The 23317-nt window shown below is 43.0% G+C and overlaps 6 protein-coding genes across 8 annotated transcripts in view; 4 read left to right on the top strand and 2 right to left on the bottom strand.

Moving 5' to 3' along the window:
• Positions 1–21595, top strand: part of LOC126565684 (uncharacterized) — a 343737-nt gene extending 322142 nt beyond the window's left edge. Inside the window, exons 1-3 of one of the 2 annotated variants that reach the window (XM_050222883.1) lie at positions 20716–20786; positions 21096–21317; positions 21397–21595. In XM_050222883.1, coding sequence (XP_050078840.1) covers positions 21105–21317; positions 21397–21489 — 306 coding nt within the window. In that variant the 5' untranslated portion in view covers positions 20716–20786; positions 21096–21104 and the 3' untranslated portion in view covers positions 21490–21595. Of the gene's footprint in view, positions 1–20715; positions 20787–21095; positions 21318–21396 lie in introns of those variants that run through there. The other variant, XM_050222884.1, reaches the window with a different exon arrangement.
• Positions 1–23317, top strand: part of LOC126564707 (homogentisate 1,2-dioxygenase) — a 650355-nt gene that overhangs the window by 153963 nt on the left and 473075 nt on the right. For both annotated transcript variants that reach the window (XM_050221799.1, XM_050221798.1), the window contains exons 3-5: positions 30–489; positions 984–1517; positions 1591–1907. In XM_050221799.1, coding sequence (XP_050077756.1) covers positions 30–489; positions 984–1517; positions 1591–1895 — 1299 coding nt within the window. In that variant the 3' untranslated portion in view covers positions 1896–1907. The remainder of the gene's footprint in view (positions 1–29; positions 490–983; positions 1518–1590; positions 1908–23317) is intronic.
• On the bottom strand, positions 8042–11750 carry LOC126564078 (zinc finger-containing ubiquitin peptidase 1-like). The gene is made up of 5 exons (XM_050220993.1): positions 11414–11750; positions 9632–11351; positions 8654–9002; positions 8357–8568; positions 8042–8199 (listed from the first exon to the last, which is right to left on the bottom strand). The coding sequence occupies exons 1-5, from the start codon at positions 11728–11730 to the stop codon at positions 8155–8157; spliced, it is 2643 nt and encodes an 880-aa protein (XP_050076950.1). The 5' UTR covers positions 11731–11750; the 3' UTR covers positions 8042–8154.
• LOC126560388 (transcription factor A, mitochondrial) lies at positions 12756–16038 on the top strand. Its single transcript, XM_050216348.1, has 2 exons — positions 12756–12826; positions 15267–16038. The coding sequence occupies exons 1-2, from the start codon at positions 12756–12758 to the stop codon at positions 16036–16038; spliced, it is 843 nt and encodes a 280-aa protein (XP_050072305.1).
• Positions 17432–18458, bottom strand: LOC126565080 (uncharacterized). Its single transcript, XM_050222218.1, has 2 exons — positions 18204–18458; positions 17432–18136 (listed from the first exon to the last, which is right to left on the bottom strand). Exons 1-2 carry the CDS (start codon positions 18454–18456, stop codon positions 17445–17447), a joined length of 945 nt encoding a protein of 314 aa, XP_050078175.1. The 5' UTR covers positions 18457–18458; the 3' UTR covers positions 17432–17444.
• LOC126564953 (uncharacterized) lies at positions 19256–20305 on the top strand. The gene has a single exon (XM_050222084.1). It carries the CDS (start codon positions 19256–19258, stop codon positions 20303–20305), a length of 1050 nt encoding a protein of 349 aa, XP_050078041.1.

Here is a 23317-nt window from a genome sequence, read left to right as displayed (position 1 = left end):
TGGCTTTTCATTTGCACATCTTTTCACAGTATTTGTCTGGATTCGGTTCCCACTTCACATCGGAAGATGCCCGCTTCCCGAACGCCGTCCCCGAGGGACAAAATTCACCGCAAAAGTGTCCTTACGGGCTGTACGCGGAGCAGCTGTCGGGAAGTGCCTTTACGGCACCGCGTACCGAAAACACGCGCTCCTGGCTGTACCGCATCCGGCCATCGGTCGTACATCAACCGTTCAAGCGATTCGAAGGAACGGCACCGTTCCTGCGTGGAACCGGTTGGGAGGAGCAGCACCCAAATCCGAACCAAATGCGCTGGAACCCGTTCGATTTGCCGGCTGACGGTGTGGAGGTAGATTTTGTGGCTGGATTGCATACGGTGTGCGGTGCGGGTGATGTTCGTTCCCGCCATGGACTGGCGGTACATGTGTATCTGGCCAACTGTTCAATGAAGGATACGGCATTCTACAACTCCGATGGGGACTTTCTTATAGGTAAGTGACGATCTATTGCTCTAGCTTAGTAGTATTTAGTAGTGCAACAATCAGGTGGCGAGACAAGCCTCAGTCAGCAACAAAAGATCAAAGCTGTACAAATTTTCGAAATTTCTTAGAGTTATGTATGCATCCTATAACAATAACGTCAAGACATCACAGCTTCATCCACAAAAAAAGATCGTGCTGAAGGATAGTGCGTCAGCGATGGACGAATCTTCCCTTAGCAGCGAACAGTAGAGATTTTTGAAGAAATCTTCAATCGGAAACATTTTTCAAATTATTTTATGGGAACGGCATATCGTTGATCCTGAATAAGGCCTTTAAATCATCTACCTACAAAGTGTATGACCTCATCCAGTCCTGGCCGATACTAAACATAAGAGAATAACTCCCCACAAATGCTCAAATAATGTTTAGTGGAACCTTCACCATTGACCGACTGATATTTAGAGATTCATTCGGATTTTTCCTTCCACTTCTTTTCCATTCAGTTCCCCAACAGGGTCCACTGGACATTACGAGCGAGTTTGGACGATTGTACGTGAAACCGAACGAAATCTGTGTCATCCCGCAAGGAATCCGGTTCAGTGTTGCGCTAGAAGGACCCTCCCGTGGTTACATCCTCGAGGTGTACGATGGTCACTTCCGACTGCCTGATTTGGGTCCAATCGGTGCAAACGGACTAGCAAACCCGCGTGACTTCCTAACACCAACGGCACACTTCGAGGATCGCTCGGTGGAAGGGTACCGAATCGTGTCCAAGTACCAGGGAGCACTGTTTGTCGCTACCCAGGGCCACTCACCGTTCGATGTGGTCGGCTGGCACGGTAACTATGTGCCGTACAAGTACGATCTTGCCCGATTTATGGTGATTAATTCCGTTAGCTTCGATCATTGCGATCCGAGCATCTTTACCGTGCTTACCTGCCCGAGCAATCGGCCCGGTACGGCTATTGCTGACTTTGTTGTTTTCCCCCCGAGATGGTCCGTGCAGGAGCATACCTTCCGTCCGCCATACTATCACCGTAAGTGTTCTAGAGTCGATTTTTAGATGAGGATCATTCCATTAAATCTCCTTTTTATTTGAAATTTCTTCAGGCAATTGCATGAGCGAATTTATGGGACTGATATTCGGTCGGTACGAAGCAAAGGAGGGTGGTTTTTTACCTGGTGGAGCCTCACTCCACTCCATGATGACACCGCACGGCCCAGATCATCGGTGCTTCGAGGGAGCCTCCAATGCGGAACTTAAGCCGGAACGCATTGCCGATGGAACGCAGGCATTCATGTTCGAATCGTCGTTGAGTATGGCCGTTACGCGCTGGGGTGAAGAAACGTGTCAGAAGCTGGACGCACGGTACTACGAATGTTGGCAAGCGTTGGAAAAGCATTTTCACTTGTGAATGGTAAAATTGGTAAATTGCAACAGGTAACGAGTTTCGTACATTGTTAACACCGGTGATGGCGAACTCGTTTCGACTTGGCAACCCACACTGAATAATATGAATTTTAAAATTAAATTTAATGGGATCTTTAAAGTTGAATAAATGAAACAAAACATGATGAGATCTTTCGATTGATCGTTTTGGCCGGATTCACCAGATTTGTTCACCATACTGCAAATGGACATCAGCAGGACGATCTTTTTACTACTTTTCGTAGTGATTTTGGGTCTTCCAAAATTCACTAGCTTTTGTTTCTTATTATCAATCTGATTTAAACACTAGTGACGGGTCATACGACTCTTTTTACTGTTCGTCCCGAAGTCGAGTTCGTTCTTATAGGAATCGAGTTTGACCCGTGAGTGCAACGAGTAGGGATCGACCAGTAAGTTCAGCATATTGTCATCCTAGAACTCGACCCGAACTCATGGGAATTGAAAATAGGACCCCAATCGCTTCGCGGGTCGCTTACGGTTGGCTTCGATCCGCTAGGTTCGAGTCGACCCGCCCATCACAATTAAACACTTTATTCGGCATGCGTTCTACGCAATGAAGCAACCGTTTTGTACATGCTTTTGTTTCACTTATATTTTTTTATTTTCTTTTCTTTCTCACTTTTTGTAACATATCTCGTTGATTTTCTTGTGCGTGATTTTGTCCTTTTTTTTTTTTACTTCCGTGTTTCGCTTTACTGGATTTTGCTTTTCGTTTCTTTGCTGATAATTATGGATATATTTCTTTTAAGAAGCAAATTTGATAAAATTATGTTGCGGGCGGTATATTTCTGTGTCTGTGGATCAAGATGTCTCGCTCTCTCTCTCTCCAGCAACTCTTGAAACATAGAAAGGGTTTATTTGAAATTTTCTTTCCTTTATTTATTGTGCCTTTTGTTCCGTTATCATATCAATTCTTCTTCGATAGCTTGTTTCCAGTGCAAGTTAGCAGTTTAATTAAAGGGCCAGCAAATGCATGTCGTACTTGCCGGCCTTTCTTTGTTTGTGTTGTTTGTTGCTTTATTTTGCTCTTATATTACTCAAAAGAACTTTCGTAATTCGTATCGTTTCTTTTTTCTGCACGCATTTATGCCATTTGATTTGCCTCTTCGTTATTCTTTTTGCTTCATCCATTTACACATTTCTTTACGTGTGGTCACTTTTACACATCAGAAAACAAGTATCATGGAGGCAACTTTAGCGTTCTTTCGAACGCTTTGATCTCATTTTTTTTTTTCGTATGCTCATTCCCACAATATATGTACACACCTGCCAATGCACACGTGCAGAATTCGTTCCCTGCTCGTCGGTATATGTAATAGGCACAGATAAATCCATGTTGAGATTGTTGTTGTTTAAAAATGAATAAATTGTAACCACTTCCCTCCTGCAATTGGGGAACATTTTCACACGCACACAACCGAAACCTTATACAACGTGTGAAAAAATTAAGCATATTTATAACTAGGTACGCTTATTTCGTGTTTCTTTATCAAACGAATTGCGTTGCCAAATGTTCAACGATAAATTTGACGATTATTTTTATTTTCTTTACGAGTTTAGACGGGTGGAAGGAAAGCTTGTGATTTTTTGTTTTATTTTTTTAGTGCTAAACGCCAATCATGTTTGCTGGTTTGAATAATGCACAAAAAATTGTTCACAAAATCACATAAACACGTGCTTACCCGTTAAAAATAAAATAGTTCCGGCAGGAAAGGAATGGAGCCTTTTTCTCTTCTAACTCTCCTTCTCCCATCTTGTGTGTTTTTTTATGTTACGTAAATTGTTTAAAGGTTTTTTTTACGTTCTTGTTATTTTTTTGGTTAAGAAGATGACTATTGTTTGACCAGTAAGCATTATCTTCTGCCACTTTTTACACTGCACCTGTCCTGTAATGCGCAGTGCTTGTGTGTGTTTAATGGGCTTGTGCGAGCGTGATTTTGTGCCACGTGCTTTGCTTCGTAAATTTCTTTCCCCATCTAACTACTAATACGATAATGATGGAACTATGTAAGTTTAAGTATTTAATTATACAAAAATAAACAGTGTTTTCTTTTTCTTGGATTTTTTTTTTTTTGGTTATTATCTCATTCTTGGGCTATTTTTTTAGTTGTTATTTGTAGCGATTTCGCACACAACTTATCAATACACATGATCGTTTGTTTTACCCTTTTCACAATACTATCTCGCTCTCTCTCTCTGTATTGAATTTGTTTTCTAGCTTAGTGCAGCATAGAGAATGAAATAAGCGGCACGATACACAGCATTAACACATGCATTAATTGGATCTTGGATCTTGAGAAGGACCTTGTCGTATCCAAGCGATCTGCCCAACCATTTCCATTGTGCTCATGTCTTGTTTGTACAGTCAACGAACAACAAAGTTTTTAAATTATTTGAAACATCGATGACGAAATCAGCCATGGGGAATTGCAATCGAAGGTTTCCTAGGTCATGCCGGCCATCGATTGGCTTTACTAAATTTGCTAAATACCACGTAGTTTCACTACGGCAGAACGTTCCTCGGCTGAAATTTGAACCACGGTCCTAGAACAACGGTTTCTCAGTTTTGAGGATTTATTCGCACTAAAGGAGACACTTGCTGACGACCAGACAAAGGATCGTTTCTTGTTTTACAACTTATTCTCTCTGTGGCAATGCCAGCGTCCATGAGTTGGAGAAAAATCTTTTTTTACAGGGATTGGAACATCGCCTATCGAAGATCAAAAGCCTAAGTAAGCTCCAAACATTCGACAGTTAAGACGGCAGATTAAATGATCGTCAAGGAAAGTCCTCTAAAAATATGCAAAACATTTGCTTGTGGGACAGTCATTGTAAAACATTCAGCTAACGATTAACGCGGAACAACAAAAAAAGTAATTAAATCAATAAAAAATTGCATAAATTCATAACACGTAAAATCATTGACAGCAAATTCTGCAAATCCCCTCGATTTATGTTCCTTGCGAGTATCGCCCTATAAGTATTCGCACCTTTCTAATAAAAAGCTTACCACACAATGAGACGGGTGTCCAAGTTGAGGTACTTGCAGTATTTGTTGTGTTACCTTAGCTTTTAATTTCTTTATCAATATATATATATATGTATATATATATTTACTCTACCGGCTTGTGCTCTACTACAAACGCCTTTGATTCTGGTGCCAATTAAATCTGTGGCGTCCTTTTCTTTTGGTGTTTCATGTCGCCTCGTTTCGCTTTTACACTTTATCACTTAATCTTGCACGTTCGAATTAGAGTATCGCGCTTCGCTAATGGAGTAAAAAGCAATTCAGGCAATTCAGGAACTGAAATGGATGAGTATTAAATGTGCACCTATTCTTACACACTTTCCCACTACTTTTGATTCTTCTTAACGCGCTGGAGCTCTGAGCGTTTCTCAATTCCTCGGTTCTCGGTTGATTTGGTAACGTTTGCATGCGTTTTGAGTTATGTTCATGTGTTCATGTGTGAACACTGTAAGTCAGCAAAATAGTATTCTTTTTTTTTTCAATGACAATACGGCGCACGTGGACGGTGATAAGCTGTGGATGTGGTGAGTGATTGTTGCAAGTAGAAAAAGAGGACTCATTTTGCTATGCAAATAATCGCTGCCACTATGCTATGGTTAATCTACTTGCGTTACAAGCGTGATCACTTCTCGGAGGGCCTCTTGAGACCATTGTTAACTGGGTCGAATTCCTTTTTTTTGCCATGCTGTGTCATGTAAAACAGTAAACGATGAGCCCCCTACTTTAAAACGATACTATTGAAAGTTTTATAAAAATAGTCACGATCAACATATCTTTTGCTCTTCTCGTGTTGTCTCTTGTCAATAAGCACTTTATTATTACCTATATCGCAAACAAAAAATAAAATATCTAAAATTAAAGTACTAACGACGCATTCTAGTGCTATTGCCAAATGAACTCTGTTACCCTAACTCCTGAGCAAATGTGGTATGCTTAAACGAGAGATCACACTGAACGTTGTGTTTCTTTTTTAAAGCTATTCAAATATTCACTGCACCGGTTACTAAGTATGGTGTGGTATTGCTTGTAAGGTTTGAGTAATGGCGTAAAGAAGATCGTAAATGAAAGAGGAATATGAAACTATTATGGCAATGCAATGATCAATGGATTAGCTTGCAGTGTCCTAGTTTAGTTGGCTTGTGTATCAGATAACAAGGGACTGTTAGAACCTTTTGTCGTCTGTACTCTAAACCGTATCGTGAGTGCTTCAAATTTAGTCTGACCGGCGAAAGGTACCTAGCATACATACAGGCTTTAAGGATGACAGCCTCTGTTTTGCTTCTCGTTTTTTTTTAATTTTATTACTTTGTACCGTTTAATATTTTTGAATTTCACGTTTCACGCTTGTATTATCCAATATGTTTTTGAACCAATCGTTTAGGTGCTTCGGTATTTTGTAACTTTGTTCTGTTTTTTTTAAATAGGTGCAACCGTATATATCCCTCGAAGCGAGATTATTTACCCTGGCGCATTATTTGATGCGGCTCGCGTGTTACACGGTCGATCTTTTTATTACATATCACAATCCTTTAATTGAAAGTTTTTTCTAGGATCACTCTTGTTGTTGCTGCTGCTGCTGCTGCAGGTTTGCGTGTGTACGTTTTGTGTCGGCTTGTTTTTCAATTTACCCTTTCGTTTGGGCATTTCTATTTATTTTTTGTTCTTTTTGTTCAGGGAGGAAAAGGATTGTCATGTGTGCTACCTTTAGTTGTTAGTTTTACTTTTTTGTTTGTTGTTGTTACATTCTTCGCACGTGCCTGATGCGTACGCTAGCCTATTAAAGTGTACATTTAGTATTTGCCTAGAAATTTTTTTTGCGCTTTTCAAAGAATGTCCGAATGGCGTAATTACATCACATATCTTAGCTGAACCCGATTTTACCGATACATTTGCATGCAGGACCACCGAATGTTTGGGAAATGTTTTAAATAATTTTGTGGAAAAGATCCTTTTCTTGAGCAACTTACTTCCTGGTTGTGTAAAGAACAGGTTTAAGCAAAAGTCAAATTAACATTAAAATACCATTAAACGTACAAATCTAGTCTACCCAAGGGCATTTAACTGTAAATAAAGGTCTCGTCGCACACTGGGGCTTTATCTCGTGAGAAAACTTTTCATGTAATATACTTATTCGTTTAAGAGAATTTGTCTGCCTATAGATCATGTAGAGTTTAAGGAGTTAAACTTCATCTACCATGAGACCTCGTAGTGAAAAGGTCTCATCGTTCAAGAAAACTAGTCACTCTAAAGGACATGTCATCCAAGGGAACTCCTAGCCGAAGAGATCTCCATTGTGCTTGTTAGTCGAAGATTCCTCGCGGTCCTAGCGCCTCATCTACGAATAGATGTAGTCTTCGAAGGGGTCTTATCGTTGTACTCAGAGTCATTTTCGCTAGAGACCTTCTCAAGAAAAAAAACGGACGAGCAAGTAAAGAGCTCGTGCTGATCAGTTTTCAATAAAACAATTAGTAAAGCAACAAAACAACAAAGGGAACAAAAGCTAGCTTTAAAAAACCTTATTTATGTATCCATCAATTTATTTGTTTCTCCACTCATTTTCACGTCGGCCCTGCGACTAACTTAACTAAACCAACTAAACACAATAGAGATATAAAATGATAACTATCCAATCTTGCATTTAAAAACAACACTCATCAGCAATATGATCCTGCAAGCGAAAAATGATCCTAATAGTTCCGTTTGAATTTTTGAGGCGCTTCGGGCACATTCTAAACAATTTCGTCACATGATTTCCCTGTACACAGATCTTCTTTCTTCACGATTATTCGATTTACTCCAAAAATGTAGCACAAACAGGAACTCTACCCCTCTCCGCCAACCCAAAAATAGTCCGCAAAGATGTAAGGATTGTTTTTTAAACGTGCGCATCCTCACTTCCTTGGTATCGTTACACTATATATATATTTTTGTTTATTTCTGTTAGCTTTGCTGTCACGGTGTGCATGTTGCAATAACGGTACCTTGTGTCGCTTGCAGTTGCATCTAAAGTAATAAGCTTAGGTGTAGAGGGATTTTTTTTTTGCGGGAATCAAAACTAAAAGGTTTCGATCACCGTTTGTTGCGCGTGCGGTTCCTTTTGAAGGTAGACATTATTATTGTAGCGGAGGTGTTTGAAGTTAAAACATGGTATTGCTGATACTGTAGGACGAACCGACCGGTAGCACAGCGGAGCTCGTCAACGGTCAGGGGGAATTCGTAACGATTTCAACACTTTGCTAGCCTGGGAAAATGAAATTGGAAAGGGATTTTCATGTATTTGCTTGCAGTAATATACCACAAAAATAAAAACATTCTCCAAACCACGAAAAACAATAAAATATAGAATGGTAATTTTGGTATGAAGTAGTTTGCGCGGGTTAAAAAAACGCTTCACTCACCTGATACTGATCCTCGGTATCGATCAGTCCCTTTACTGCCACAACCTGGTATTGGGGAGCACGCATTGCAGCAGAATTTTTGCGAATCAAGCGCAACGAATCCTGCGACGAGCCTAGGGCTGCTACTTGCCGCGGCCCGTGGCTTGGATCCAGTACCAGTAGCGACAAACCGGACGTTCGCTGTTCGATACCTATTATTGTGCGTGAGTGACCTAAAAAAGAAAAGACAGACAGAAGCACGCGAACATGTTAAATGAAATTTTGTTTGAAAAAAAAAAACTATTTTAAAAGCCTTACCTTGGTGCTGCAGGTACAGTGGAGGAGTGTGTATGCGCGGTTCCTCAAAGTAGCGTAACACCCAATTAAACAGCTCCGGATGGCGACCGTCGGATGAGGTGGGTCGATGGAAATCAACCAATTCACAGCGGATACGCAGCCAGGACAGCACGGTCACGATTTCCGTGGCACCGATCCACTTCCGAGTGTTATAAAGCTTACAGCCCAGTTGCTCCGAGCCTTGTATATCGAAACCTTGCGCCCAGGCAGCTTCTACCATGCGTTGCAGGCGAGAAATGCTGGGCATAGCGGTTCGGGCTGGTCCATGTGAACCCCAAGCCGAGTAAAGTGCTTCGTTGTACGATGTGTTCTGCAATGGGGAAAAAATGTACATTTACTCAACTGCAGTGTTTAATTCGTATACTACAAAACACTAATAAATTCCCTATCTATTCTGAACATTAAATTTGACAATACGTACTTTCCGGTCAGCGGCGTATAACAAAAAAAATTACAACGGCTCAGTATCCGCCTTTAAATACCTCCGTACGATTAAATATGACTATTCTCACCCAGCCTGTCTTAATCAAATCTCTGAGGAATCCCAATCAAATCCCAGTAGAACCCCAATCGGATTTCAATCGGAAGGAATCTTAGTCGGATCGGATTAAATCTACCATTTCCAATCGTTCCAATGTCAATCGAATCCGAAACGGTGTAAGGTTAAAAATTCGTTAGTTATAGTATTTTCTCCATTATCTAATGACATTGCTTTTCAAAACAATGGAGGGCAATGTTGGAGAGTCTAATCCGTTCCACTTGAGCCTCTGGCAATCAAATCACTATCATTCATTGTCATTTCATTTTCATTGTTAGGGATCGGTTCACGATTGTCGTTTTATGAGATCCTATCATACTTTCTTGTGGAAGTCTTGCAGAATTAATGAAAGTACAGTCTCTATTATCGGCCCTTTTTTGTCTAAGGTATAGGAAACTTACCTGCAGCAGGGACGACAGCATCATTTGCAAATTTCGATACCCGCAACCCCATCCCTTATCACCATAGCTTGACGCGTAGTGATCCACACTCGAACACACGTACGTTTTGATCACGTTCGGCGAGGAGGACGACAGCGACAAAACACGTGGCGATACCGATTTCGTACAAGACGAACCATCATCTACACCATGTGACTCGGCCGCACGCAACCCAACCTGTCGCTCGTAGTAATCCGCCACACTCATCTCACCCGCATACACTGCACGCTGCATCGCGGCTGCCGACTGCTCCCGGAAGTTGCCCTGATCGTCCATACCGTACTGAGCGCGCAGCATTTCAAACTCACGCTGTTCACGCAACTTTTGCGCCTGCTTTTCCAGATCCACTGCTACGGCTGAATGGTTATTACCACCGGCAACACCGCCACCGGCTCCCCCACCAACTGCACCACCCTGGAATCCTGGATTTTGTGGACTCTTGGAAAAGTGTTTCTCGATGTGGTACTCCATGTCTTGCGTTTTCATGTGATCGAACGATATGCCACAGACCGGACAGAGGCTACTACTGCTACCGCCGTAGCTACTACCATTGTGGGCGGCTGCACCCGACACCGGTGTGCCGTTCGTAGCCCGTCCACTGTCCGCTTTCGCTGGGCTAAGAATATCCCGATGTTCGATGTTCACGTGTAGCTCTAGGTCCGAACCTGACTCAAACGTTCGGTTGCAGATCGGACACTGTAGAACGCTGAGCGTGTCCACGTGCTGTCCACTACCGCCTGCACCTCCAGCCGCTCCGGCGGCACCCGCTCCACCTGCGCCATTCACACCCGGGCTCAAAGGATCAAAGTGTGACCGGTTGATGTGTTCCTCCAGGACCGATGGATTGTCGGAAGTGTATGGGCAAAGGAGACATTGCAGTGGACTCGCTTGCTTCGTTGTGATCGTTGTAGCTGTCGTTGTAATTGTCATGGTAGTTGGGCCACCAGGTCCGGCGGGTCCATTCGTTACTTCCGATCCGCCGCTCGCTGTAATGCTGAACGAATTTGGTTTGTGTGACTTCAGTTTTAAGCCTAGCTGTGATCGCAGCGGTGAACCTTGCCCACCAGCTCCAGCACCAGCTGGTGTTGTACATCCAGCACCACCTCCATTCATCAGCGGACCACCTGATCCGTCTTTACTTCCGCCCGTACCATTTGTGTGTGGTGGTTCACCAACACCACCAGAACTGGCTGCCATCGTCACATCGGGGAAGTGATAATGCTGGCTGTTGGCTTTCCCGTTCGAACTATGTCCGTTGCTAAGATTGGTGCTACTACTTCCCAAGCTAGATCGGCTACTACTCATGCTACTGCTACTGGCAGCCGTTGAGGAGCTTCCGGTCATCCGACTTCCCAAAAGCATCGCTGCGGTGCCATTTTGTTGCGGTCGCTCCGGTCCCGCGGGTTGATGAGAAGCGGAGCCAGGTTGATGATGGTTGTGGCTACCGATGTTGGACGAAACGGTCGTGAAACTTCCACCACTGGCACTAGACAACATCATACCGGTGTGGTTGCTGCTACTAATATTGGTGGTCGTGATGGTGGTGGTACTGCTGCTACCGTTAAAACCCACCTTCATTCCACCGGATCCAGACATCGGTGTCAGCAGCTCGGACGTAATCGAGGGTGACAAACCGCGACAATCCGATATGGAGTCCGAATCACCATCGACACTGCAAAAGCTTTAAGTGTGTTAATGTATTTTCAATCATGCAAGTGTCCCATTTTTTGGCTAGTCGATTACCTTGGCGTCTGATCATCGATGAAGCTCATCAGCTCATTCTCCGGCGTTAGGTAGTCCAGGTGTGCCTGGTTCACGTGGAGCAGTAGTTCGGCGGCCGGTACCCCTGACAGCCCACAGAATGGACACTGTGCACTTCCCTCCACGTGGTATTGGCGGGTATGGTCACGCATCGCATCATCCGACAGTCCTGACATGCCGCAAATTTCACACGAATGCTCCTGCTGCTGCTGCTGGCCATGTTGCAGTGCACCTCCATTCGCCGAGGAAGCACCTTGGGAGAGTCCATCCTTCGATTCGCGCCCATTCTGCGAAGCCATCGTTCACCGAGTGTAGTGCTCTGGAAGGCGTGCAAAACCCAAAACAGAGAATTCTAATGAGCTTTTCACGCCACTCTTCTCCCTTATTTGCTATAAATCAATCGAATGGATGATGTTTCCAACATCGTACGGAAAAGCCCTTAACGCCAAAAATAGAACTCTCAAGCACAACTGAAGACAACCCATACGGTTAGCACTAGTGATGTGAATAACAACTCTTTGCAAAGAATTAATTCACTTTTATTTCTGCTTCTTTTAAAACTCTTTGCGATTTGAATCCTAAAAGAGTTTAAACACCTCCTGCGATTCGCATTAGACTTCCTGAGGAGTGAGTTTGATAAAATGAATTTGAAAATCAATTTGCGATTCGAGTTGCTCTGGCTATTATTGCCTCCTTCGGAATGAGATTGATAATATTGATTCCTAAAAGTGTTTAAACACTCATTGCGATTCGAATCTCAAAAGAGATGTAAAAACTCTTTGTGAGTAGTTTATTTGAATCATTCAGTAGAAAGATTTAAATCCCAAACTCACTCTTCCTCAATACGCACAACACTAGTAAGCACGATACCGTGCAAGATGATGATGGCAAATCCTTCTAACACACAGCACATGTGCTCGGAACGCATGGAAGGGTGCACTTATCAGTTTCTTGTCCGTTTCTGTCCGATTACATAAAAGCGCCTTCATTCGTAGTACTACGAGCAATTTTGGTGGTATTGCAATTTGAATGAAAGAGCAGCTTGCCTTCAATAGTGCGGATATAGGTCGAAGAAGAACTTAAAATTCTGCTCGCACAACAACACCACAACGGCGTGCTGCATGCGAGTTTCCATCCCAAAAGGACTGAAAAAATAAACATAATCGCGCGATTCAGTGGCCAATCGGCCAAACGTACAGCATAAACATAGGTTCGCATAACAAAAGAACAGCATAAGGACCTCCGTTCGCAACCGACGAAACCGAACCGAACCAAACCGAAAGCGAGATACCCTCTCGCTCACTGGATATTGATTTATGGAACCATGGAATGGAGCAATGCGGTGGAAGAGGTTACTACACCACTGCAGGGTCAAAGGCGAAAGCTGAGTTCTTGGTGGGGGAGGGGAGAGGGGGACAGGGATAAGGATGCTTGAAAGAGACTAAACTTTCACTGCTTCTTCTGCTTCCAGTGACATACAACACTACTGTGGGGCAGTAACACACCAGCAGTGCAGCTTCTTTAAAAAAAATCAATTAGGAAAGAACTCTTAGGGATATATAGAAACACCGTAAAGGAACTAGGGCATCGTATCGGTTCTTCACACGCGCACACACGGAAATACACGCGAGTTCTTGCTTTGCATGTCCTTTCGCCTTACAGCTAAAAGGGCCTGGAGGGTGGTGGTTCATCACACACAGTCAATGGCCTTAGATAGATGGCTCTGGCGGAGTCTTTCGAACCTGCGCTCGCGGCGAACGGCGGAAGGGTTTATCGAAGCCACTATTAATCAAACGAGGAAATATTATGCACCATGCACCACCACCAACTTACATTCTTGGAGCAGGGCTTTGACTGCATTAGCTAATGTGACACTTATTGGTTGGAATTGGAACGATGGTATCCCTTCCGTATCCTTTTTCGTGACACTGCACTGCTCTTTTTCACTGTCCAATTACCCGATTTGCTGTTGGCAGAAGGAAAACGAGGGTCTCCGGCTACTCTTACAAGGCCAGAAGATACATTTTTATGTAAATATCGTGCCGTTTTAATAGGCAGTCGGTTGAACCTTTATGATAACTGGATTTACAACAGGGGCCTGGAGCCTACATTCTGTCCACATTGCCGACCCCAAGTCGACGATCGAAGAACGTCGCGATATTATAATGTACGGCCGTACCGTTTACGGCAGGAAGAAAAGCACTACTGCAGAATTTTGCTCCGCGCTTTTTTTCCTTTCTTTGCTGTCCTTTTTTCTCAGTATCCTTTTTTACCTACCACCGGGTGATGGAGCTGCCAAAAGGGCAGGCGAATATTAGAAGGCTTTCTCTTTTGTGCCCTCTTACGACAATACCGCGATGGGGACGAGTTTGTCCCACTTTTACGCCTAACCGGGGAGAATGCCTACATGGACGATTCAAAGGACGACTTGGTTCTCTTCCTTTTCTCTTTCTCTGTACCGCTCTCTCACTCTCTCTCTCCGAAACCCGGCCTTTTTGGAAGGAACAATTTATGCTTCATCAGTGAAGTGTTGGGAAATTTGCTGAAAAAAGGAACGGAATGTAACAATTTTTTTTTAATTATGAAAGGAACGGAACGCATGCATCGGTGCCAAAAACCGATGATGAAATGAAAGAACTTCGCTATAATATATTATTTAGATTCTCATACAGGAGAACGATTACGATGGGATTTGAACCCCAGTCCTGCCGTGTGAAGACCGACAACGCTGTCGCTTCCACCGCTGGACCAAACTGTGGGGGGAAGTGGTTGATGTGTATCGCAACAATTTTTGACTATAACATGATAATCGGACCAAACCGGGATTATGTTAAGGACGAAACCCACCAATAATCGAAACGAGTTGAAAAAGAACGAATCAGAACGAAAGTATTGGAGCTGAACGATTTTCAAAAAAGGATCGGAATGGAAGGATTTAGAAAAAAAAAGAGGAACGGAACTATTTTGTTGGGTTCGAACCGGAATGGCCAACACTACATCAGTGAGCACATCTACATGTTCTGAGCGTATGCAAGCCGATACTAACCCCGCCAACCGGACACCAAAACCGATCGGATCTCTTTGCTTTCGTCGATCGAAGATGGGCAGAAGCGGCGACTCGCGAGTCTCCGTTTTCTCTCACCAATTATGAATGGAGCGCTCGTTGCGACCTCATTACGTGCAGCTCGTGCGTGTTTCGTCCTGCTCAGCTGCTGTGGGTTGAGAACGCGCGCGCGATGTCAACAACGTTACGTAAAGAACTGACAGCAAGGAATCATTGCAAACGTCAGACACGGTTGCCACGCACACACGCGCACGTGTAGTTCGAAAAAAGGATAAGTTGGGAAAATTTTCGAAAATGATCATTTTCCAGTGAAATTATGAAAAAAGGCATGATTGTGAATTAGTAGGATATTTATCTTTTCGCTTTTGTTATTCACGCTATGCTCTTGATGCAAAAAAGGGGTATTTCATTAAAAAAATTAAAAAAAAAAACATACGTTTGAAAGTTGGTCGCTGAAACAGAAGCGCGCACAAAAAGTAAACAAAACGCGTTTGTCAAACTGTGGCTTCACTGGAAGAAGTGAGCTTGTCTGTACAAATTGAGAAAGAGTTTTGTTTGGAATTGAATTTGTCTGCTTCTATACCGTGCGCATTTCTGGCAGTAAACATACAATGGCAAGGATTTTATGCAGTCCACGTTGGCTGCTATCCACATGGTATGTTGGTTGTTCGTCCAAAAGCATTTCCTTTTTTTACGTCGTAAACAAGGTTATGTACACCGAGTCCCACCGTGGGAGGTACAACTATTTTCATACTCTTTCATATGTTGCAGGCAAACGGGTTCCCTTGTGTCGGCACAATCTGCCGGATTGCACCTCACGCCTTCACTCAATGTCGCCGCCAGTATCCCGGAAAAACCAAAACGACCCATGAACGCTTACATAAGGTTTGTGCAAGGTATCCGTTCTTCACTGGCAAGCGCAAATCCCAACGCATCCCCAACCGATATATCGAAACTAGCTGCCGTCAAGTGGCAGTCGCTTGATCAAGCATCGAAAGCGAAATATGAGGAAGAGTACAAACGTGAGCAGGCAGTATGGTTGCAGAAGAATGCAAAATATCTTAGCCAGCTAACGGACGCTCAGAAGGAAGAGATCAAGCACGAGCGGCAGCAGCGTATCGATGGAAAAATGAAACGCGAACAAAAGCGTGCGCTAAAGGAACTGGGACGTCCGAAGCGTCCCATGAACGGTTATTTGCGATTCTGTGCTCAGAACAAACCGGTGCTCGGTCTTTCGAAGGAGGACAATAAGATACAGATGAAAAATCTTGGCATGCAGTGGAGACGGTTGACGGATGCGGAAAAGGAACGGTATAACAAGGAAGCGGAAGCGGACATGAAACGCTACCAGGAGAAGATGAAACAGTGGGAAGACAAAATGTTGGCAGCGGAAAATGTGGATGCGGTGCGGAAGAAGAACGTACTGTTACCACCCTCACCGGCATCCCTAATGGCAAAGAAGGCGGGTATGCCGGTTGTAGGAGGTGGTGGGTTGGTGCAAAAGCCAAAGAAGTCAGCTCCCACCGCAACCAAACGTCCATAGGAAGTCGGGTGTCCCGCTTTGGCTGGGGAAATAAACAGTGACGAGGATGCAGTCAATCATCATCCAAGCTCCAAGGAGAAAAGCTTGGCTGAAACAAAGCGAAACGATTTAATGCAAGACCAAAATCATCCCCAGACCGAAGGCAGGGACACGGGTGAACGATCATTACCGCCGTCGACTTCCACACAACGATCACCACCAGAACCGCAGAAGGGTATTGTGAGCAAGTTAAAATCCATCTTTAAGTTCTGACATTGGCTGCGGTGCATGGAGCACAAGGCTTTGTTACTAGCCTTGTCGTACTGGTTTTACGTGTGTCCATGCTAAACCACATCCATGTCCGTAATTTGCATTTGAGTTTTTTTCAACTTTTTTTTCTTCTTCTGTTGTGATTTATATTTTGCTATGAACTTAGTATTCAACTGCCATTGTAATCGACATTTGAATTAACGATTTACTGTAGACACCATAAAGCTTAACGTGATTAGTGAGTGAAGCAAATCATTTGTTGGGTTGATCGTTTTTTCCGCTTCCGAAATAACTTTCCCGCTTGTAGTTTCGGTACATTTAACTAATATTCTGTGTGCCATTGAATTTTGTTTACAGAATGTTGTGTGTGTGTGTACGAAGCGATAAAGCACATACGTTTTGTTTTATTTTCATACACCTTTTTCTTTTCCCTTTTTTCTATCCCACACTCAGTTTTCGTCCTTACCATCGCCGGTGTACTTTTGCCAGATTGGGAGGAATTTTTTGACGAGATAAAATGGTAGTAATAAAATTAGTTTCCTTGCTAGTTTTGCACTGTAGTGTTTACCAACAAAAAATATACACGTAGTTCTACGACCGCGCCTACTCGGCTAGGCCATACATTTTGTACGGGAAATTTTCATTTCTCTGGATTTTAATTTGTTTTGAGCAACTCGTCGTAAGTGCTTAAAATTTTCAAGAAAGGTGCGATTATTTGTTGCCCAGCGTATTACATGTAGTTGAAAATTTATTTTCCATCTTCGTCAGTCTCACAAATAGGCTCACCTTTCTTGAAAATTTCAACCAAAAACGATGAGCAGATCGAAAGATATTGACTTTAAAATTCGGGAAAATGAAAACTACCCTTACAAAACGTATGCCCTAGCCGGTTAGGCGGGTCGTACATGTATAGAGATATCAATAGAAAAAATATTTAAAATCGGTTTTAAAGTTTTCTTTTTGCACAAAAAGTTGAAAAACAAATTGGTTTAGGCATTCTATAAATTTCAATTATGCATGACTTCCCTTATCAAAAGATGTTTAGGTATTAAAGGGGAACAGTAGTTACATGTAGATTGAACAAGTGAAAAGAATTAAATACATTTATACCCCGATCCCGAACTTTCAAGCGGCCCACAAAACATCCGGAACGAACACTACGACGGTGGTGTAAGCTGATCGTAACCTAGCACATACTGTAGCTCGATCCCTAACCAGAATCTGCTCCACAGCAGGTGCGTTAGGACAAAGAAAAACATAAAGAACGCCACATCTTTCAGCACCTTGTTGACCGTGTTCATCAGCTTCATGATGGTTTGAGAAGTTTTCATCGGAATGCCACCGAGCATGAACACGATACCGAGTAGCTTCTGACCACCGGCCGGTTCAACGCTTCCAATCGTTAGCAGTTCCATCAGCTCCCAAGCAAGCAGCGGTAGAAACACGTTACCACCGATAAACGATTCGTTACCGGTCGCGAAGAGCAAGTAGGCTACGATCGATGCAACTACTAGATGAATTTTGCTACGGAAAGCTTTAGCGTACCAGGAATTGTTTTGCACCGCGGAGGTGGTAGTTCGGTTGGGTGCAGATGATCGTTGCGATCCGGTGGCACTTCCCATACTCCCACCCAAAAATCCACCATTTGTTTGTGCTTGGTTGAGTGTGTTAAGCAGGTGGAAAATGTCACCGTTCTGGCTCGTACCACCGCCACCGGTCATCGCATTTAAAAACGATTCCTCGTTAAGGCCCGAGTTTGCCAGCAGTGCCTCGACCTGTGGACTAATGTACTCCAGACGCTCGTCCAGCGGATCGGGATACACACTGTATGAAGATTCCGAGGTAGTTTCTATGGAAAGCAACGGATTACAAGTCTCGTCACAAACGCACACACAAAGAAGCTGCCGGATATTTACCATCGTTTGCGGGAAATGTTTCGTTACTTAAATTGTCCGCGCTGGTAATGCTTTCGTCTTCCCCCGCATCGGACGGTGTCGGTGGGGGCGATACTTCTTGGCCAACGATTTTCGACAGTCGGTTGGTGGAATTTTCCAAAATTTTCTTACGCCGTGCTTCACGACGTGCTTCAAGAATTTCTTCCTTCGTTTTCGATGCTTGCGGCTGCGGCTGCGGCTGCTGCTGTATCACCGACTCATCAGACTCTTCCATTGTTTTGTATTTCAATTTAGAACTATTCTAGCTCTAAAAAAGTTAGATTGATTTACTGTCTCTCTGTAAGTTATTCACCATTGCTTTCGGGTATTTTTTTTTTTTTAGATAAACTGTCCCGTTGTCTCGCGGTGCGAAAGAAACACGCAAGAGAGGTAATGAGAATATTTTGGTTGGTTCCTTTTTCCTGCCTCGTTCCTCGGATTTGGCACCGTCGCATTTGACAGCTTCCCTAAAAGGCCTTTTCTTAGCGCATATGTCAAACGGTTCAAAAAGTAAACATTCGAAATGGATTTTCGAATGTTCGATACAAATCCATTTGCTTTGATTTTATTTTTCTATGTTCGTTTCAATGACTAAAATGTAGTGGCGAATAAGGTATTAAAGATCGAAAGCCCCCATAAAATTACTTTTGAACTAATCATCATATTCGGATGAAAACTACAAGAAAGATGAGGCTATTTGTTGGGCAACACTGACCACATCAGGCTTGAAATCAGTGATGACAGCCACGATTTTGTTCGTGTTGTCATTTTACACTCATTCCATTTTTATTGTGTACACCAAGCAACAAGACAAAGGCAGCTAGGTCGTACGTAACGTACATGGATTACGTGTTGGTTATTAGCTAGAACGATTGCGATTGAGTGTGAATGCACTGGGCAATAAACAACAGCGTCAGCATAAATAAGAAACGCGATTCACGTATGGGTAAGAACGCTGCAGCAGCATAATTTTCCGACCCGAATAACTACATCGGAACTACGTTACTTTGCAGGTGGAATCAACGATTCTAAACATGTCCAACATACGCCAGTGCCCGTTCGATCCTTTGCATCAGATATCGGCGAAAACGTTCGCTTTGCATCTCGTCAAGTGTAAGCGGCAGCATCCGGAAATTAAGCTTGTTGCCTGCTATTTCGACACATCCCATCTAGTGAAGGAAGAGGAGCTAAAACAACATATGAGAACATGTTCGAGCCGAAATCATTTAGTTGAGTATCAGAATATCTACGAAAAAACAACAATTGGCCGTGCGGGCAAGCAGGAGGATCCAGCGGAAAATCTTATTTACAACACGGATGCTTCCAGTATGCAGAAACACGATACAGATGGACAGTCGCTACAGGACGACACCGAGTGTTGGGATGATTTCGCATTCAAGTCGTACGATCCGCTAGCGAACTGTAAATCCAAGATGCAGACCAACAAAATGTTCATCTTGCCGAATCCGAACAAGTTTGGTGGACAGATGCAAGCAGCTTCAACGACATTGTTGGAAACGCAAGATAAAGAAGTTCAGCACGGGTCGCAGCTGGATCAGGAGGAAGGTGAATCTATGGAGGAGAATAACGCTGCTGTTGAGCCAATGTCAATGCCAATGATCCAATGTGGTGCTGTAAGGAAAATTCCGAGTGGTTACGATGCAGCTGCTTCGAACAGTAAAAGGTATCGAAAAGAGAGACATTTTGATGAACCGTCCAGTTCCAAACAGTATGAAACTAAGGATGGCTCGAGCTACCGACTCAAATCAGAAAGGAGTTTCCATGGTACCAGCGATTGCTCACGATCGTACAGTACAAGCAGTAGCGATCGGAAGAGTGGTGTGTATGATGAGTATTACGACGGATACACCTATCGCGGATCATACGATGCATCGCGTGGCTATAGAGATAATCGTAAGGAACGGTATACACCGGATACAAACAGAGGACGCTATCATCGACAAGGGGAGTATCCTCGCACTAGCAGTCGATCGTACGATTCCAACAAGCATAAGTATGACCCCTATCAAAGATCTCAGCGATCGTACGACAATCGGGCCCGAGATGGATGTGACTATGAATGAATGAATATCCAAAGTATTAGGTTAAAGGTTAAATAACGAATTAAATTAAAGAATTTTTACTGTTTCCGATATAGATGAACTACTCATTATATTAATTTTTTTTCTACTACACAAGTAATTTGTTTTTAATATTTTTGAGCAAGCTAGAGAAAGAAAAATATTTATTTATTTACTTATAAAGCCATCTGGCCACAAACAGCATACATAACACTGCATATCCTATTTAAGCCTAGCAGGTCTGTCTACAGAAATGATCAACTAACTTAAAAACCATCAACACATTCGAGGATCTCAGCGAAAGGAATGATAGTCGATAGTACATAATCTTCGTTATTTTCTTTCATGTCTATTCCGAAAAGAGCTTTTTGAAAAACGACAACCATCTGTCTGTCCGCCGTGTTGACTGTCAGATTTGACATACGGATAACACGAAAAAAAACTACAATAATAATAAAGCAGTGGTGTTCGCAAATCGAGAAAGGTTAGCAAATTTTTCTATTTCTCGTAATTAATCGCTTTTTTATACATTTTAGTACTTTGTTCATACGTTTTACACAATCCGGAGCAAATATTGTAGAAAGAAACACGTTCACCGAAGCATTTCTGTCCGCAATGGATGTGCATTCATCCTGTCCCAAACGTTACATCACAATTGCTTTATTTTGATGATGTCTCGTCACAGGACACAGATTTCAATCCGGAACGGGCGAACCGGAACCAGTGACAAAGGTGTACGATCTTACTTTCACTATCACTGTTGCTTTCTTTCTCGTCCCCGAAACTACTGCAGACCAACAAGATGTCTCTGGGACCGTTCTTCCGCTCGCCGTTTACCGATCTGACCGCTTCGATGGTCAACTTCCAGCAGTACCACAAGTGTGGTGAGCTAGAGATGGCGTCGATCGACTGTCTGGAAGCGTACGGTACGGTGCGTGGTGCGACAAAGTGTGCCGATCTGCTGTCCGACTTCCAGGAGTGTGCGTTCATGGCGAAACAGATTGCACGGTTCCGGGTATGTAAATATGCAAGATCAATCAATTCTTTTGTATATTGAGCTAATGACCAAACATTTTGTGTGTGCTACCTTGTAGGCCATGCGAATGGAAAGACATCGTCAGGGATGGAATGGCGAACGCAAGGGTGATGAATATTACGCCCCGCCGCCACGTGTCGATGCCTATTAGGATACGATCTGGGAGAATGCGCTATAGGGGAATACGTAAATTCCTTGTAAATTACTATTGAAATACATTCATCCATTACCTAGGCGACATAATGTGTTTTTGAAGCGTCCTTCTGGTTTACATCGTTTGTGGAAATTATTTATTCTCCGAGCACTCGAGGGATCACACTTTGATGATATGGAGAGATGCTCTGGATTGGTACTATGAGTCGACTGGACGACGAGTTGTAGAGAAATAGAAGACAAAATCTGATGTAGTATGAGACCTCTCAGACTGTAAGGTGTGCCGGCTGAGTAATCCTTGTATACAATCCGATTGTTGCATCTATAGGAAGAGGAGGTCGCTTAAATTGGCATTTGGATAGCGGAATCCCTTAATCGAAGTATTTGGACCTTTGGAATTTGTCCAATATTCGATACTCAACAATTATGCGAATTTCTCCCGTTTACCGTTGTTTGAAATATTTAATAAAACCGGCGCGATCGGTTTTGCGCTTTCGAATGCTAAACTAAAAGTTAAAAGAACAAAAGAAAACCCAAGGATCGAAGATTCATGAATTTTTTTAACAGGCTGTAGCAGCACTTTTACGCCTAATGCAACATCTATGTTGTTATTCTCGGTGCTGGCTTTTGACCCCTGATAGATGAAGTTTCTTTCGATGACCTATTCGAAGCTTATGCTACATAGGAGGGACTCAAACCAAATATGCATATGTCATCAAAGTGTGCCAAGGATCTGGATTGACTGATAGAAGATGGTCCCCGAAGTTTTCTCCTCCGAGTCCTGGATGGTCCTCCCGAGCGCCAGATTGAAGAGAAGACAGGCCAACCCAAATTTGTAGCGCCTGTGGCAGGAAGCTATATGGGATATATGACTGGATATGAACTATCCATTGATCCCTGTCCCATCAGCAAACAGTCATCATATCCACGTATGTCCACCACAAAAAAAAATCCATTTTTAGTTCAATTTAAATGTCTCTTGCACGCTCTTTCTCGCGCCTCTTTCATGGGTATGAATTTTCTTGCCACATGTCGCCGAATGATGATAATCCCAATGAACAAGACAGGGGGTGTGACAGGAAGGGGTAGTAAAACGATTGACTTAACACTTTCGGCCAGAGTGGGAGAGAGTTGCGCAGGCTATTGTTGTTTGAATCAACGTTTCATTTAACATACAGCGCCCATTATTGACTTGTTTTACAATGCGTGAGTGTACGTACGCGCGCGTGCGTGTGTGTAGTAGTTTTTTAAATTAGAAAAAAACGATGTTTCTAAAACAAAAGTCTGTCTATCTGAGAAAATGACGACTGATACAGTTTACACAATTTTTTTGTTTGTTCTCTTTAGCTAGCAGCCGCACAAGAAGAGGAAATTTTAGTGTTTCTTTATGGCTATTTACACACTCGAAGATCATTCGACGATCATTTGCGGTCAGTCGATCGTCTCTTCTAATGTGTTTTTTTTCTTCCTAGCCCCATTGCACTATTATCAAATTAATTATTAATTCCTTCCCAGTCCCCTGTTCCTGTTTCTTTAATTCTGTCCTCCATCTTCCATGGTCATTATTTAACACTAACCAAAACTCACATATAAGTATGCAACATGGGAGGAGAGGCGGAAGAGGCCAGATGATTTGGATTGTATGAAACACTCACTAAAGTGCACACATACACGCACACACACGCACACAACAAACACACCAATACATACGCACAAAAATAGAAACACAGTCTAGTAGCGAGTGGATCATCTTCTGGATGAGGGTCAAAAGGATTCTCTTTTCCGTCCCTGCGGGATTTGATAGTAAGCGAATGAGTGTAATTTGT

This window comes from Anopheles maculipalpis, chromosome 3RL (assembly GCF_943734695.1).
Source record: "Anopheles maculipalpis chromosome 3RL, idAnoMacuDA_375_x, whole genome shotgun sequence".
Taxonomy (NCBI): domain Eukaryota; kingdom Metazoa; phylum Arthropoda; class Insecta; order Diptera; family Culicidae; genus Anopheles; species Anopheles maculipalpis.
The sequence above is the reverse complement of the archived record's forward strand: the minus strand, read 5'-3'. Positions and strand labels throughout refer to the sequence as shown.